Raw genomic sequence first — 19,270 nt, forward strand, 5'->3', positions numbered from 1 at the left:
ACGGGGAGAATGGAAACAAGTTGGAAAACACTCTGCAGGATATTATCCAGGAGAACTTCCCCAACCTAGCAAGGCAGGCCAACATTCAGATTCAGGAAATACAGAGAACGCCACAAAGATACTCCTCGAGAAGAGCAACTCCAAGACACATAATTGTCAGATTCACCAAAGTTGAAATGAAGGAAAAAATATTAAGGGCAGCCAGAGAGAAAGGTCGGGTTACCATCAAAGGGAAGCCCATCAGACTAACAGCGGATCTCTCGGCAGAAACCCTACAAGCCAGAAGAGAGTGGGGGCCAATATTCAACATTCTTAAAGAAAAGAATTTTCAACCCAGAATTTCATATCCTGCCAAACTAAGCTTCATAAGTGAAGGAGAAATAAAATACTTTACAGACAAGCAAATGCTGAGAGATTTTGTCACCACCAGGCCTGCCCTAAAAGAGCTCCTGAAGGAAGCGCTAAACATGGAAAGGCACAACCGGTACCAGCCACTGCAAAATCATACCGAAATGTAAAGAACATCGAGACTAGGAAGAGACTGCATCAACTAATGAGCAAAATATCCAGCTAACATCATAATGACAGGATCAAATTCACACATAACAATATTAACTTTAAATGTAAATGGACTAAATGCTCCAATTAAAAGACACAGACTGGCAAACTGGATAAAGACTCAAGACCCATCAGTGTGCTGTATTCAGGAAACCCATCTCACGTGCAGAGACACACATAGGCTCAAAATAAAAGGATGGAGGAAGATCTACCAAGCAAATGGAAAACAAAAAAAGGCAGGGGTTGCAATCCTAGTCTCTGATAAAACAGACTTTAAACCAACAAAGATCAAAAGAGACAAAGAAGGCCATTACATAATGGTAAAGGGATTAATTCAACAAGAAGAGCTAACTATCCTAAATATATATGCACCCAATACAGGAGCACCCAGATTCATAAAGCAAGTCCTGAGTGACCTACAAAGAGACTTAGACTCCCACACATTAATAATGGGAGACTTTAACACCCCACTATCAACATTAGACAGATCAACGAGACAGAAAGTCAACAAGGATACCCAGGAATTGAACTCAGCTCTGCACCAAGCGGACCTAATAGACATCTACAGAACTCTCCACCCCAAATCAACAGAATATACATTTTTTTCAGCACCACACCACACCTATTCCAAAATTGACCATATACTTGGAAGTAAAGCTCTCCTCAATAAATGTAAAAGAACAGAAATTGTAACAAACTGTCTCTCAGATCACAGTGCAATCAAGCTAGAACTCAGGATTAAGAATCTCACTCAAAACCGCTCAACTACGTGGAAACTGAACAACCTGCTCCTGAATGACTACTGGGTACATAACGAAATGAAGGCAGAAATAAAGATGTTCTTTGAAACCAACGAGAACCAAGACACAACATACCAGAATCTCTGGGATGCATTCAAAGCAGTGTGTAGAGGGAAATTTATAGCACTAAATGCCCACAAGAGAAAGCAGGAAAGATCCAAAATTGACACCCTAACATCACAATTAAAAGAACTAGAAAAGCAAGAGCAAACACATTCAAAAGCTAGCAGAAGGCAAGAAATAACTAAAATCAGAGCAGAACTGAAGGAAATAGAGACACAAAAAACCCTTCAAAAAATTAATGAATCCAGGAGCTGGTTTTTTGAAAGGATCAACAAAATTGATAGACCACTAGCAAGATTAATAAAGAAAAAAAGAGAGAAGAATCAAATAGATGCAATAAAAAATGATAAAGGGGATATCACCACCGATCCCACAGAAATACAAACTACCATCAGAGAATATTACAAACACCTCTATGCAAATAAACTAGAAAATCTAGAAGAAATGGATAAATTCCTCAACACATACACCCTCCCAAGACTAAACCAGGAAGAAGTTGAATCTCTGAATAGACCAATAACAGGAGCTGAAATTGTGGCAATAATCAATAGCTTACCAACCAAAAAAAGTCCAGGACCAGATGGATTCACAGCCGAATTCTACCAGAGGTACAAGGAGGAGCTAGTACCATTCCTTCTGAAACTATTCCAGTCAATAGAAAAAGAGGGAATCCTCCCTAACTCATTTTATGAGGCCAGCATCATCCTGATACCAAAGCCTGGCAGAGACACAACAAAAAAAGAGAATTTTAGACCAATATCCTTGATGAACATTGATGCAAAAATCCTCAATAAAATACTGGCAAACAGAATCCAGCAGCACATCAAAAAGCTTATCCACCATGATCAAGTGGGCTTCATCCCTGGGATGCAAGGCTGGTTCAATATACGCAAATCAATAAATGTAATCCAGCATATAAACAGAACGAAAGACAAAAACCACATGATTATCTCAATAGATGCAGAAAAGGCCTTTGACAAAATTCAACAACCCTTCATGCTAAAAACTCTCAATAAATTAGGAATTGATGGGACGTATCTCAAAATAATAAGAGCTATTTATGACAAACCCACAGCCAATATCATACTGAATGGGCAAAAACTGGAAGCATTCCCTTTGAAAACTGGCACAAGACAGGGATGCCCTCTCTCACCACTTCTATTCAACATAGTGTTGGAAGTTCTGGCCAGGGCAATTAGGCAGGAGAAGGAAATCAAGGGTATTCAATTAGGAAAAGAGGAAGTCAAATTGTCCCTGTTTGCAGATGACATGATAGTATATCTAGAAAACCCCATTGTCTCAGCCCAAAATCTCCTTAAGCTGATAAGCAACTTCAGCAAAGTCTCAGGATACAAAATCAATGTGCAAAAATCACAAGCATTCTTATACATCAATAACAGACAAACAGAGAGCCAAATCATGAGTGAACTCCCATTCACAATTGCTTCAAAGAGAATAAAATACCTAGGAATCCAACTTACAAGGGATGTGAAAGACCTCTTCAAGGAGAACTACAAACCACTGCTCAAGGAAATAAAAGAGGATACAAACAAATGGAAGAACATTCCATGCTCATGGGTAGGAAGAATCAATATCATGAAAATGGCCATCCTTCCCAAGGTAATTTACAGATTCAATGCCATCCCCATCAAGCTACCAATGACTTTCTTCACAGAATTGGAAAAAACTACTTTAAAGTTCATATGGAACCAAAAAAGAGCCCGCATCGCCAAGTCAATCCTAAGCCAAAAGAACAAAGCTGGAGGCATCACACTACCTGACTTCAAACTATACTACAAGGCTACAGTAACCAAAACAGCATGGTACTGGTACCAAAACAGAGATATAGATCAATGGAACAGAACAGAGCCGTCAGAAATAATGCCACATATCTACAAGTTTCTGATCTTTGACAAACCTGAGAAAAACAAGAAATGGGGAAAGGATTCCCTATTTAATAAATGGTGCTGGGAAAACTGGCTAGCCATATGTAGAAAGCTGAAACTGGATCCCTTCCTTACACCTTATACAAAAATCAATTCAAGATGGATTAAAGACTTAAATGTTAGACCTAAAACCATAAAAACCCTAGAAGAAAACCTAGGCATTACCATTCAGGACATAGGCATGGGCAAGGACTTCATGTCTAAAACACCAAAAGCAATGGCAACAAAAGCCAAAATTGACAAATGGGATCTAATTAAACTAAAGAGCTTCTGCACAGCAAAAGAAACTACCATCAGAGTGAACAGGCAACCTACAAAATGGGAGAAAATTTTCGCAACCTACTCATCTGACAAAGGGCTAATATCCACAATCTACAATGAACTCCAACAAATTTACAAGAAAAAAACAAACAACCCCATCAAAAAGTGGGCGAAGGACATGAACAGACACTTCTCAAAAGAAGACATTTATGCAGCCAAAAAACACATGAAAAAATGCTCACCATCACTGGCCATCAGAGAAATGCAAATCAAAACCACAATGAGATACCATCTCACACCAGTTAGAATGGCAATCATTAAAAAGTCAGGAAACAACAGGTGCTGGAGAGGATGTGGAGAAATAGGAACACTTTTACACTGTTGGTGGGACTGTAAAGTAGTTCAACCCTTGTGGAAGTCAGTGTGGCGATTCCTCAGGGATCTAGAACTAGAAATTCCATTCGACCCAGCCATCCCATTACTGGGTATATACCCAAAGGACTATAAATCATGCTGCTATAAAGACACATGCACACGTATGTTTATTGCGGCATTATTCACAATAGCAAAGACTTGGAACCAACCCAAATGTCCAACAATGATAGACTGGATTAAGAAAATGTGGCACATATACACCATGGAATACTATGCAGCCATAAAAAATGATGAGTTCACGTCCTTTGTAGGGACATGGATGAAATTGGAAATCATCATTCTCAGTAAACTATCGCAAGAACAAAAAACCAAACACCGCATATTCTCACTCATAGGTGGGAATTGAACAATGAGAACACATGGACACAGGAAGGGGAACATCACACTCTGGGGACTGTTGTGGGGTGGGGGGAGGGGGGAGGGATAGCATTGGGAGATATACCTAATGCTAGATGACGAGTTGGTGGGTGCAGCGCACCAGCATGGCACATGTATACATATGTAACTTACCTGCACATTGCGCACATGTACCATAAAACCTAAAGTATAATAATAATAATAATAATAAAAGAAAAAAAAAAAAAAAAAAAAAAAAAGAGATACAGCAAAAAAAAAAAAAAAAAAAAAAAAGCTTATTGAAAGAAATAATAACAGAAAACTTCCCAAAACTTGAGAAAGATATAAATATCCAGGTACAGGAAGGTCTTTTAACACCGAACAGATTCAACCCCCAAATAAGACTACCTGAAGGCATGTAGTAATCGAATGCTAAAGGCCAAGGACAAAGAGAAGGTCCTTAAAACAGCAAGAGATAAGAAGCAAATGCATATAACGGAGCTCCAGATCGTCTGGCAACAGCCTTCTCAACAGGCCAGTAGGTATTGGAACAACATTTTCAAAAAAAAACTGTCATCTAGGAATATTATGTCCAGCAAAATTGTCATTCAAATATGAAGGAGAGATATAGTCTTTCCCAGACACAAAAACTGACCCATCTTGCAAGAAAAGCTAAGGGGAGTTCTTCAGTCTGAAAGAAAACACTAATGTGCAGAAGAAAACATTTCAAGGTAAAAAATCCACTGGTAGAATTAATACTATGTATATAATTTTTTAGTTTAGGGCAGTTTTATAGAGAATAGAGCAGTTAGGCAAAAGAAAGAAATAAAGTTCATCCAGATTGAAAAGGAAGAAGTCAAATTAGCCTTGCTCACAGATGACATGATCTTATGCCTATAAAAACCTAAGGACTCCACCAAAAAACCGTTAGAACTGATAAATTTAGTGAAGTTACAGGATACAGAATCAACATACAAAAATCAGTAGCGTTTATATACACCAACAGCAAATAATCTGAAAATCAAATTAAGAAAGCAATCCCATTTACCATAGCTATAAAAAATATAAAATACCTGGGAATCGATCTAACTAAAGAAGTTGGTTATTAATAACTAAATATTCCATTGTGTATGTACACTATGTGTATATATTAATAACTAAGAAAAACTATATAAAATTCTGATGAATGTAATACAAAAAATACAAATACAAAAAAATATAAAATACCTGGGAATCGATCTAAATAAGTTAGTTATTAATAACTAACTATAATATTCCATTGTGTATATACACCATTGTGTATTAATAACTAAGAAAAACTATATAAAATTCTGATAAATGTAATAGAAGTAGACACATAAAAAATGGAAAGATACTCCATGCTTATGGATTGGAAGAATTAATATTATTAAAATGACAATACTACCCAAAGCAATCTACAGATTCTGTGCAATCCCTATCAAAATGCCAATGACATTCTTCACAGAATGACATTTCACCAAAAAAAAGAACCCTAAGATTTATGTAGAATGATAGAAGACCCTGAATACTAAAAGCAAAACTGAGCAAAAAGAACAAAGCTAAAGGCATCACACTATCTGACTTCAAAATTTACTACAAAGCTATGATAACCGAAACAACATGGTACTGGCATAAAAAACAGACACATGGACCAGTGGAACAGGATAGAGAATCCTGATATACATTTATGCATTTACAATCAACTTATTTTTGACAAAGGTGCCGAGAACATACAATGGGGAAAGGACAATTTTTTCAATAAATAGTGCTGGGAAAACTGGATAACTATATGCAAAAGAATGAAAGTAAACCCCCATCTCCCATCCTACACAAAAATCAAGTCAAAATGGATTAAAGACTTACATCTGAAACCTCAAATCTAAGACCTATGAAACTGATACAAGAAAACATTAGAGAAATGCTCCAGGACATGGGTCTATGCAAAGATTTTTTTTGTGTAAGACCTCGAAAGCATAGACAAATAAAGCAAAAATGGCCAAATGGGACTAGATCCAGCTAAAATGCTTCAGCATGGCAAAGGAAAAATCAACAAAGTGAAAAGACAACCCATGGAATGGGAGAAAATATTTGCACTCCATCTATCTGACAAGGGATTAATAACCAGAATATATAAGGAGCTCAGACAACTCAATAGCAAAAAACAAATAATGCAATTCAAAAATGGGCAAAAGATCTAAAATTTTGTATATGAAATGTCAAGTATATGAAAAAATGCTCAGCATCACTAATCATCAGAGAAATACAAATCAAAATCACATTGCATTATCATTTTACCCTAGTTAAAATGGCTCATACCAAAAGACAGGCATAGAGAACAGTGCAGAGGTTTCTCAAATAACTAAAAATAGAAGTACCATATGATTAAACAATTCCAAAGGAAAGGAAAACAATATCCAAAAGAAAGGAAATCAATATGCTGCAAGAAATCTACACTCTCATGTTTATTGCAGCACTATTCACAGTAGTCAAAAAATGGAATCAACCTAAATGGCCATCAGTGGATGAATGAATAAAGAAAATGTGGTGTATATACACAGTGGAATATTATTCAGCCAAAAAAAAGAAAAGAATTCTATTATTTGCAGCAACATGGATAGAACTAGAGGTCATTGTTTGAAATAAAATAAGCCAAGCACAGAAAGACACGTATCATATGTTCTCACTCACATGTGGGAGCTAAAAAAGGTGGATCTCATGAAAATAGAGAGTAGATTGGTGATTGCCAAAGACCAGGAAGGAAAGGGGGAAGGAGTGGAGGATGAAAGTGGAAAAAAGAGAATATACGTGTTTTTATTACCACTGAAATGTATGCTTTGAAATTGTAAAGATAGCAAATTATATATGAATACTTTACCTTAATAAAAAATAAATTGAAGAAGTAAAATACAAAACTATAAAACCTCTAAAAGATAGCATAAGAGAAAATCCAGATGACTTTGGGCTGAGCAATGACTTTTTAAATTCATGACCCATAAAAGAAAGAAATGATAAGGCAGATTTCATTAAGATTAAAATTTTCTGCCCTTCCAAAGATGCTGTCAAGAAAATGAAAAGACAGATCATGAGGTCAAGAGATCAAGACCATCTTGGCTAACACGGTGAAACCCCATCTCTACTAAAAATACAAAAAATTAACTGGGCGCGGTGGCGGGCACCTGTAATCCCAGCTACTCGGGAGGCTGAGGCAGGAGAATGGCATGAACCCAGGAGGCGGAGCTTGCAGTGAGCCGAGATAGTGCCACTGCAGTCCGGCCTGGGCGAAAGAGCAAGACTCCGTCTCTAAAAAAAAAAAAAAAAAAAAAATGAAAAGACCGTCTCTAAAAAAAAAAAAAAAGAAAAGACAAGACAAGCCACAGACTGAGAGAAAACATTGCAAAAGGCTTATCTGATTAAGGACTGTTAACAAAATATACGTAGAACTCCTAAAGAACAATAACGCAGACAACCCTATTTAAAAATTAGCAAAAGGCCTTTACAGGCACCTGACCAAAGAGGATATACAAATGGAAAGCAGACGTATGAGAAGATATTCCACTGCATATGTCATCAGGAAAATGCAAATTAGAACAATGAGATACCACTACACACCTATTAGAATGGCCAAAATCCACAACATTGACAGCACCAAATGCTGGTGACGATGTGGAACCACAGAAACTCATTCATTGCTGGTGGGAATGCAAAATGATACAGCCACTTTAAAAGACAGTTTGGCAGTTTCTTATTTAACTAAATATATATACCTTAGGATCCTGCAGTTGTGTCCTTGGTATTTACCTGAGTGCATTTAAAACATATATTCACATGAAAACCTGCAAGCAAAGGTTTATAGCAGCTCTGTATACAATTGCCAAAACACGGAAGGAACCAAGATTATCTTGCTGTAGGTGAATGGATAAATAAACTGCAGTACATCTAGACAATGGGATATTATTCAGTGCTAGAAGGAAATGAGCTATCAAGCTATGAAAAGACATGGAGGAAACTTAAATGCATATTACAAAGTGAAAGGAACCAATTTTAAAAAGCTATATACTGTATAATTCCAAGTATGTGACATTCCGAAAAAGGCAAACTATAGAGGGGGTAGAAGATCAGCAGTTGCCAAGAGTTAGGGGGAGAGGGAGGGATGAATGAGTGGATCATAGAGAAGTTTTAGGGCAGTGAATCTATTTTGTACGACCCTGAGTATTAGTCTGTTCTCATATTGCTATAAAGAACTACCTGAGACGGGGTACTTTATGAAGAATAGAGGTTTAAGACTCACGGTTACACAGGCTTAACAGTAAGCATGACTGGGAGGCCTCAGGAAACTTATAATCATAGCAAAAGGTGAAGGAGAAGCAGGCATCTTCCTCACATGGCAGCAGGAGACAGAGAGGGAAGAGGGAAGTGCCACATACTTTTAAACCATCAGATCTTATGAGACCTCACTATCACAAGAATAACAAGGGGCACATCCACCCCCATGATCCAGTTACCTCTCACCAGGCCCCTCCTTCAATTCAACATGAGGTTTGGGCAGGGACACAAGTCCAAATCATATCATTCTGTTCCTGGCCCCACCCAAATCTCATGTCCTTCTCATATTCCAAAATACAAGTATCGCTTCTCAATAGTCCACCAGTCTTAACTCCGTTTCAGCATTAACTCAAAAGTTTATAGTCCAGACTTTTACCTGAGACAAGGTAAGTCCTTTCCACCTATGAGCCTGTAAAATCAAAAACAAGTTAGTTACTTCCAAGATACAGTGAGGGTGCAGGCATTGGATAAATGCTCCCATTCTTAATGGGAGAAATTGGCCAAAACAAAGGGGCTACAGGCCCCATGCAAGTCTGAAGCCCACCAGGGTAGTCATTCAGTTGTAAAGCTCCAAAATAATCTCCTTTGACTCCATGTCTCACTTCCAGGTCATGCCAATGCAAGGGGTGGGCTCCCAAGGCCTTGGGCAGCTCCACCCCTGTGGCTATGCAGGGTACAGCCCCCTTGGCTGCTTTCACAGGCTGGTGTTGAGTGCCTGTGGCTTTTCCAGGTGCATGATGTAAGCTGTCAGTAAGTCTACTGTTCTGGGGTCTAGGTGATGGTGGCCCTCTTCTCACAGCTCCACTAGGCAGTGCCCCAGTGGGCATGCTGCATGGGGGCTCCAACCCCCCATATCTTCTCTGCACTGCTCTTGTAGAGGTGTTCCATGAGGGCTCCACCAGTGCAGCACACTTCTGCCTAGACATCCAGGCATTTCCATACATTCTTTGAAATCTAGGCAGAGATTCCCAAACCTCACCTCTTGCCTTCTGCGCACCCATAGGCCCAACACCATGTGGATGCCACCAAGGCTTGGGGCTTGTACCCTCTAAAGCCATGGCCCAAGCCACACCTTGGTCCCTTTTAGCTATGGCTGGAGCTGGAGCAGCTGGGGTGTCATGTCCCAAGGCTGCACAGAGCAGCTGGCCCTGTATCTGGCTCATGAAACCATTTTTTCCTTCTAGGTCTCTAAGCCTGTGATGGCGGGGTCTGCTGTGGTGGTCTGTGAAATGCCCTAGAGACATTTTCCCCCACTGTCTTGGCCGTTAACATTCGGCTCCTCTTTACTTATGCACATTTGGGTGATAGACTTGAATTTTGCCTCAGAAAACAGGTTTTTTTTTGTACCACATGATCAGGCTGCAAATTTTCCAAACTTTTATGCTCTGCTTTTTAAATATAAGTTCCAGTTTCAGATAATCTCTTTGTTCATGTATATGAGCGTACACTTTTAGAAACAGCCAGGTCACCTCTTGAATGTTTTGCTGCCTAGAAATTTGTTTTGCCGGATACCCTAAATCGTCTCTCTCAATTTCAAAGTTCCAGAGATCTCTAGGGCAGGGGCAAAATGCCTCCAGCCTCTTTGCTAAAGCATAGCAACAGTGACGTTACTCCAGTACCCAATAAGTTCCTCATCTCCATCTGAAACCACCTCAGGCTGGACTTCATTGTCCATATAATTATCAGCATTTTGGTCAAAATCATTCAACAAGTCACATGGAAGGTGAAGGGGAAGCAGGCACCTTCTTCACACGGCAATAGGAGAGTGAAGGGGGAAGTGCCACACACTTTTAAACCATCAGATCTCATGAGAACTCACTATCACAAGAACAGCAAGGGGGACATCCATCCCCATGATCCACTCACCTCCTACCAGGCCTCTCCTCCTATTCGACAGGAGATTTGGGTGGGGACACAAATCCAAACCATATCACACTATAACAATAGATATATGTCATTATAAATTTGTCCAAACTCATGGAATGCACAACATCAAGAGTAAAACCCCAACATAGACTCTGGGTAATACTGATGGATCAATGCAGGTTCATCGATTGTGACAAATGTGTACCACTCAAGTTGGGGAGTTTAATAATGGAGGAAGCTACGCATGGTGGGGAAGGGGAGATAAGGGAAATCTTTGTACCTTTCTCTCAACTTTGCTGTGAACTTAAAACTGCTCTAAAAAATAAAGTCTTTTTTAAAAATAGTGCATTTATAACCACTGTCACTACCATTACTACCGCTTCTAGTACTTCTTATATCCCTTTTCTGCTACATATTTCTCCTTACTGCTTAGTATTTAATCACCTTTTAATGCATATATGTGTGATATTAATGTATATTAAATATATTGTAATGAATTTGTGGCTGACTCTGGAGAGTGGAATTGGATAAGTAGGTATTTGAAGCACAGTGTTTACTTTTTTACTTTTACATCTCTGAATAATATTAGAGTGTGAATGACAACATACCTGATAAAGTTTTTTGAGCATTGGCCAGGCGCAGTGGCTCACGCCTGTAATCCCAGCACTTTGGGAGGCCGAGGTGGGCCGATCACGAGGTCAGGAGATTGAGACCATCCTGGCTAACACGGTGAAACCCCATCTCTACTAAAAAATTACAAAAAAAAATTAGCTAGGCCTGGTGGTGGGCGCCTATAGTCCCAGCTACTTGGGAAGCTGAGGCAGGAGAATGGCATGAACCTGGGAGGTGAAGCTTGCAGTGAGCCAAGATCACGCCACTGCACTCCAGCCTGGGCGACAGAGTGAGACTCCATCTCAAAAAAAGAAAAAAGTTTTTTGAGCATTAAGTGATATAATATCTGAATAATATTTAGCACAGCACTTGACATAATGAGATTCTGCCTGTATTCATTACTACATTGTTAAGTGACATGTTAAGTCACATGTCTTGTGACATGTTAAGAATTGTTAAGTGACATGTCTCAGCAATGCCTGTATGTATGAACCTTCGTTCAGTCTGTGTCCTGTGTGTTCCATCCAAGTCAAAGGATAATAGAGTATACCAGAATGAAATTATCCAAGGCCCTTGACATAAGAATTTCTAGAACTATCTAGTTAAATTGGAAAGAGCCGCTAAAGACTCATTTTGGAAATATTTACAAGTAAGTGTTCTACACTCTCTTATGACATTAGATATATCAACCTTGGAAAGGGATGCTTATGTCAACTGAGCACGCAGTGATTTTTCTTTACACCAAGTGATGTTATCTTTGATCCAGTGCTGACCCAGGCTCTCTTTGCCACTGTAGTAGAGGATTTAACTGATAGTTCTAGCTCTCTTCTGCCTGATCTTGTCCTGACCTCTGAAGAGGAGATGAAGCCCTCTTATAATATAGATGGTCTTGTCTGCAGCTCGTCTGGAACTTATAAGCTAAGATTTCAGAAGAGAGATATATTAGACAACCCCTCTAATCTTTGAAGCATCTTTAAGGTCCACTTGCACACTCTCTGGTTCTGATTATGGCCTCTAGTAAATTGTAATGATAGAAAAAAACAACTTTTATTTTGGTGCATTAAGCTTATATTGACCTTTTTGAGTATAAAGTCAGATAAACTGAAATTTAACACTTGTTCTCTTTCTGAAATGTGTTTACCCTTGTATAGTTTTCATTTTCTCTGTTGAGTTTTTAAATACTAATTTTAAAGACTCATAATTAGGTGACATTTTATTTTTACTCAGTTTAAGAATTTAATTCATATTTTATTAATGAATTATAGACTACTATATTTTTAAAATAAAGGAGAGCCTATGTGTTACAAAATAGCAAGTAACATGATTTTTTGGCTTATATTTTTCATTGTTGAAAATAAATATCTCTATATGTCTATAAATTACACTTCGGATCTAAATCTGTACATTGGTTATTACTTAGTTCTTGTATTTTATATATGAGTTACATAATTGGTTATGCATGTCTGTAAGCTTTATATATTTTATATCTAGTTATATTTTTCTGTTAATATATTTTCATTCACATTTTTTAAATATTGAAATTATTTCACAAAAAAAAATATTTGTGTTTTAAAATAATTTAATCCTTAGTAGATAAGTTTATAAAACAAAAATAGTAACAGAGTTCTTGCCATTATACACATTTTACCTTATTAATAAGTGATATGTCAGCCAAACAGTGCTAAAGCTAATGCTATAAAAATAAAGATTAATCTGACCATTACAGCCTTCTTTCAGCACGTCCAGTAAATTCTGGATGGATGCCCTGTATATTTAAAAGAGTGCCCTGAGATAGGAGAGACTTAAAGCACAAAAAGTAGCGTTAAGGTAGACTCAGTTTTCAAAGATGTTTCCTCACCTAGACAGCGTATGTAGTGTAAATATATTTTGAAAAACCATTAAAGAATCTGGTAGGTATTTTTCAGGATCAGAAATATGAACTGGAGCATACCTGACTAAATTGTCAACAGAACTGCAGGATAGTTGATGTTTAGGTTTAATGGGCAACAAATGCCAAGTCAATAACTTCTGTTAAAATTGGAATCGGTAATCCCTTATTCACAACAGTAAAGGCCAAATTTTATGTAATCTTAAATACTACTAGTTCAACAAATATTTGAAGACTTACTCTAGCACCCTACGCTAGTAAGTATATGTGTATTTTAAAATCTGCAACTTAATTAATGTTTAATTCTGTATGAACTTAGTTTTAAAATGTGGGAAATAATTTAAAATACAGCTTTTTCATATTCGTGCAGTGAAGTTACTGAGCACCTACAGGTGCCTGGCACTGTGCTGGAAACAGTAGCATAAATTGTTTCAGTACTCTTTTTGAAAATTTTAGGAAATAATAATTTGGATCAGAATATTGTATCCGGTTGCCTGGAGTTGCTGCCTACTTTGAAATCTTTGCCTAGGTAATGTCAAATTTTTAATTTTATGCTGCGTGTGTGTTTGTGTATACACACACGCAGCATAAAATATATACATATGGCAAAATTAAAAGCAACTAAACGAAGTCATTCTAAGTACAGCCTTGTACTTGTTTCAAACAGAGTTGAAATATGTTGTCTGCTTGTTACAGTCTATGCCTCCCAGCCTTCTGATTAGTACTCCTGAGAATTCTCATAAAAATTTCCAAAGAAAATGGTGGTTATTTCAAAAGACAAGATACAATGTCCATTTTTAATTTTGTCTTTAGAAATATATGTTCAAGGAAATTCGTATTTTAGATTAAATGAAATGTTTTTAATGTTTTTTTTAACTGAAATTGTTTAGTTGGGCCCTACATATTAATCATATGTATAACTAGAAAACTTGCTAAGAGTAAATTTTAGAGAAATAATATGTAATGGTTGTTTACATGTTTAATTGTATATTTCAGTGATATAAAATTTAAGAAACCTTAAGAAATTTTTACATGGATGGCACAAACATGTAAAATATTTTCATGCTTAAAACAAGCTAAGCAACCTGGTTTTCTTTACATAAAGTTTGTTATTCACTTTTTTTTTTATTGAAGGTGATACTTATATTCCAGCTCAAATGAGGGTTGAATTGGTTTAGTCTGTGTGTATTGTTCCATGAAGAGAGAGGCTAAGTGATTCTACCATAGACACCAAAGCTACTATCCTTGTTTGTCTTTATTGCTTCTTGAAGGAAAATCTTAATTCATGTAAGTTATTATGTATTGGCGTGTCTGTGGTTTATATTAGTAATAAAAAGACAATTGAAGAGAACGAAGAAAATGTATCAAAGTTCATATGAGATTGACTAAAACTACTGTTTTTACATAGCCTTAAATATGTTTTTTAATCTTAAGCATAAGCATTTGCCCAACCTTACAGAACACTTTGTATATTCTTATAAATATCCCAATTGTTCTTTTTCTTCTAGGGGATATTCGTCTAACCCCAGAGGACTTTGCTAGAGCTCAGAAGTACTGCAAATATGCTGGCAGTGCTTTGCAGTATGAAGATGTAAGCACTGCTGTCCAGAATCTACAAAAGGCTCTCAAGTTACTGACGACAGGCAGAGAATGAAGCCTTTGTATGACAGACCCATGTATTTTTGGCATGAGGAACTAACAGTCCATTACTCTGTCTTCAGCCTATCAGGATCACAGTTTTAAGGAAGACTTGGTTTCGTTGAATATGACAATGAAATCTGTGTGTATCAGATTTTTATTGAAGCATTCATCAGCAGCCTCAACCAGTTTTCATTGTCCATTTACTAGATTCAATCATCTCTGAGTATATAGGGCTGATGTTAGCAAGACCCTAAAAATGTCCATTGAACCCTGCTTCAAAAAATGAAAACACACCTCTATAAAATGTGTACTGGGAATAAGCTTTGTATTTACATACATTAGGGGAATTTTTAAAAATCTGTAATGTTTGGACAAACAGATGATATTACTTTGCTATAAAATTATAAATGTAACTTTTAATAAAGATTGCCAGAATATTCTAAATTAGAAATTACGTTTTTGTTTCCCTCAAGACATAAAACAAATATGAACATTCTAAACTGCTGGATGAATCTGAAAAGACATTAAGTTCAAATTTTAATTTATTCTCATGTTAAATATAACTCCATTAAAAGTTTAAAATTTCATGGGAGAAAATAAGGTAAAGAGGTAGAATCACTTTCAGACTTAAGAATAATGTTGATTTCCCAACTGCTTTACCTTATCTATTAAAGCATAAGATGAATTGGTATTTGCTTCATAGGCAGTTTGACTGTATGTATTAGAGAATGAAAAGAAGATATTTGTAGTAATGCCTGGAAACTTGGTGCTTTAAATTAAGGTACTCCTCTGCTGCTGTAGAATGGATTCCACACAGTGGATAGCTATGGATGATTCAGAATATTATGTTTAGATTCCCATTTGTTAAGTTTATAAGGTTTGTGGGGAATTATGAACTTACTGTGTACCACCTGCATTTGTGCTGTGTGAAAAATAAATACAAGGATTCGTTTAGCTAATTCAACTTATTACAAAGACAAATGTCTGTTTTTATTTGCCTGCTAGAATTGTCTTTTTTAAAAGTCATTTTTATTTATGGGACTATGGGTGTTTCTATAGGAAGAAACAGTTTTGTTTTTTGGTTTTTGTTTGTTTTTTAAGATAAATTTGACAAAGTTAACTGAGCTTTATCTGGTCCATTTTATTCATGCTACTAAGATGGGAATCTTTAAACACAAGGGTCAGCAAGCTTTGGCCCATGGATTGGCCACCTGTTATGTAAATAAAGTTTCTTTGGAACAAGCCTATACTCATTCATTTATGTTTTGTCTGTGGTTGCTTTCCGCAACTGCAGAGTTGTAAGGCTTGCAAGTCTAAAAACATTTACTATTTGGCCCTCTAAGAAAAAGTTAATACACCTAGTCTAATGGCCTTTTGGGAAAAAACAAATCACTAACTCATAATCATTTATATCCATTATTTTCTGCATAAATGTAATGCTGTTGTACAGGGTTTGGTAGAATAAATATTCAGACTGACTAAACTGTTCTGAATTCTCACAAAAAAGTCCCCAAACAACATGCCTCCTAAAAAACATTTTCCTATCTTTTACAAGAGGTATGAACATTTGTAGGGTTCCACATTTGCATCTAGAAATTCAGTGCTCTTTAGAATGTTATTACAATAGAAAGATGGCCAGGATGACTTTTAGTGTTATACGATGTTCAGCAAATTTTAATTCAAACCTTGATATGTTTGGACACTAAAAAGTAAACCCATCACCTCCTATTTTATACCCTACCTTTTGGTTCCCAATTGGGAGAGCACATAGAGGTAAGGAGACAATATAGAAACTATGGAGTCCACTGGTAGTGGGCTGCACGGTGTGACAGAGCCCTTCTCTGTAAAATAGAAATGACACCACTAGCCATCTCAATAGTTATGAGAATTGAAAGAGATACAGTACCTGAAGTGCTTAGCGCATGGTAGCATTTCATAAATGTTTAGTGTCAATACTAATGCTCTAATGTAAATTGTTAATAATTTATTTCCCAAATATCAGGAAATCCCAGTTGTCTATGTGGCCCAGTGCTTAAAAATGCCTTCTTGCATGAGGGGATTGAACTATACAATGTTTGTTAACTTTGTATTTGTATTTTTTCCTATAAAATCTTAAAATAAAATTAGGAGATGTGTTCTGATGTAACAGTAGGATTAGCAATTTTCATTTATTCCTTCCATATATATTTACTGAATGGCTACTATGTGCCTGGTATTGTTCTTTGCAAGCAGAAACAGCAGAAAAAAAAGTCCCTCCCTCATAGGGTTTACATTCTAAAAGGGAGGAAATAGATAATAAAATATACATTACATTTAATCAGTGGCTCTCCGAGTGTGATTAGAAATACAAATTTTGGGCCCCACCTGTCCTACACAATCAGAAACTCTAGGGATGGGTCCCAGCCTTCTGAGTTTTAAGAGACACTTAAGGTGGTCCCTAAAGTTCGAGTGGTTTAGCTCTATCCACTCGATTTGGGTTTAGCTCTACCCAAATCAGAAATATTGCAAGTCTGAGAGAAGAGATTCTCCTCAAACTGGTTGTCAAAGGTGTCTCTGGACGACCGGCATCAGCATCATCTGTGAACTTGCTAGAAAGTCTGGGGACCACACTATGGGAACTTCTGTATTAAATAGTGATAAATGCTATGGAGGAAACATTGAGGACAGGATAGGAGTTGCTTAGGTGCGTACAGACATATGCATATTTCAATAGAATAGCCAGGATAGACCTCCCTGAGGTAACATTTGAGCAAAGAAGGAAAAGAGTAGTATGCAGATACATACATGGAGGAAGAGCATTCCCAACAGGTAGACAGAAATCAGGTCAGAGGGTAAAAGTAGGAGAAAGGCTGGTGAGGGAGCTAAAAGCTTAGGATCATAAAGCTTTTTTGTAAGAGACTTGACTGGGGGCTATATGGAAGGGTTTTCAGAAGAAACGTAGCCCGATGTGACTTAACTTTTGAAATAATCATATTGGCTCCTATGTTGAGAATAGACCGTAAGGCGGGTGGTAAGTAAGGGAGGAAGCTGGGAGACCAGTTAAGATTATTAACAATAGGCCGGGGGCGGTGGTTTGCACCTGCAATTCCAGCACTTTGGGAGCCAAGGCAGGCAGATCATCTGAGGTCAGGAGTATATATTTATTAATATATAAATATATATGTATGTATATATAAATCATAAATATATTAATATATAATATATATGTTAGCCTGGCATGGTGGCACGTACCTCTAATCTCAGCTACTCAAGAGGCTGAGGCAGGAGAATCGCTTGAACCCAGGAGACAGAGGTTGCAGTGAGCCGAGATCGTGCTACTGCATTCCAGCCTGGGCGACAGAGCGAGACTCTTTCTCAAAATAAAAAAAGTATTACAATAATCAACGTGAGATATTATGATCTTGGTCCAGGAGTAGCCTTGGAGGTAATAAAACGGGATTGGTTTCTGGCAGCTTTTTTTTAAGTAGAGCCACAGGATTTCTGTAAACTGGGTATGAGGTATGAACATAAGAGGAGTAAAGGTTGACTCCAGATTTTTCACCTGAATGCCTGAAAGGAATGAGTAATCATGTACTGCAGTAGGGAAAGTTGCCGAATTCCTCTCACACTTAGATTGAAGTACAATGTTTCCAAGTTTTTGTGACCAGCCCAAGTGAAACTGATAACAGTGTTTTATCAATGCGGCAGAGGGAGGAGAAAAAATAAGGTTTTGTTGACAATGATTGCCACAGATATCTCACCAAATCACTGCTGAACTGGAGCTGCAAGCCAAGAATAGTTCCCACAGTTAGCATGGCCAAGGGAGTTTACTGACATCAGGACTACACCAAGAAAAAGACTCCAGTTATGGGTCTTGAAAATTAATATCCTCAGATGTTTTTAGAATTTATATATGACTTGTAATTCTAGAAATTTGAGAATTCTATGTATGTATTGAAAGATTATATACTGTCTTTTCTAAAGAAACACCCTAATAGCAGCATTGTACAAATATTTTCAACTCTAAAAGAATAATAGCTAATGGAGTTGATGGGTTTTGGTTATCTGCACTGCTTCCTCTCTTCACCCATTTCTATTTTTTTTTTCTTTAACTTGACTCATTTTGGAGCATTTGGATCAGATGTTCTAGTTTGGCCCGTAAACAAAGCTCCATCAGTAGAAAAGTTAAGACATCCTTCATATGAGAAGTATCCTTCCCTGGTTGGTTGTAATCTTTGAAGTCTATGTGGAATTCTAAGACTGCAGGCTTGTTCATTGGAGTATACTTAAGTAGGACCAATTCTAAGTAAGCAATACTTCAATAATAATCATAATAGCTAACATTTCAGTGTTTACTAAATGTCAGATACTATTCTAAGTATTTTGCATATATTAATTCATTTAATCTTGCCAGTGGTCTTGAGAGGTAGGCTTTATTTCTATTTTAAGATGAGGAAAGTGAGCCACAGAGTAACAAATTTGCTAAGGTAACACAGCTAATACTTATTTCTAAGCTCAGACTACCTATTTCAGATCATAGG

General features: G+C 37.1%; 1 protein-coding gene across 1 annotated transcript in view; it reads left to right on the forward strand.

Moving 5' to 3' along the window:
• VTA1 (vesicle trafficking 1) overlaps positions 1-16,873 on the forward strand; it is a 77,705-nt gene extending 60,832 nt beyond the window's left edge. Inside the window, 1 exon segment of the mRNA NM_001133194.1 lies at positions 14,618-16,873. Within this exon segment, the coding sequence (NP_001126666.1) occupies positions 14,618-14,763 (146 nt within the window). The 3' untranslated portion in view covers positions 14,764-16,873.
• Positions 16,874-19,270: the final 2,397 nt, after the last annotated feature.

This window comes from Pongo abelii, chromosome 5, assembly GCF_028885655.2.
Source record: "Pongo abelii isolate AG06213 chromosome 5, NHGRI_mPonAbe1-v2.0_pri, whole genome shotgun sequence".
NCBI classification, from domain to species: domain Eukaryota; kingdom Metazoa; phylum Chordata; class Mammalia; order Primates; family Hominidae; genus Pongo; species Pongo abelii.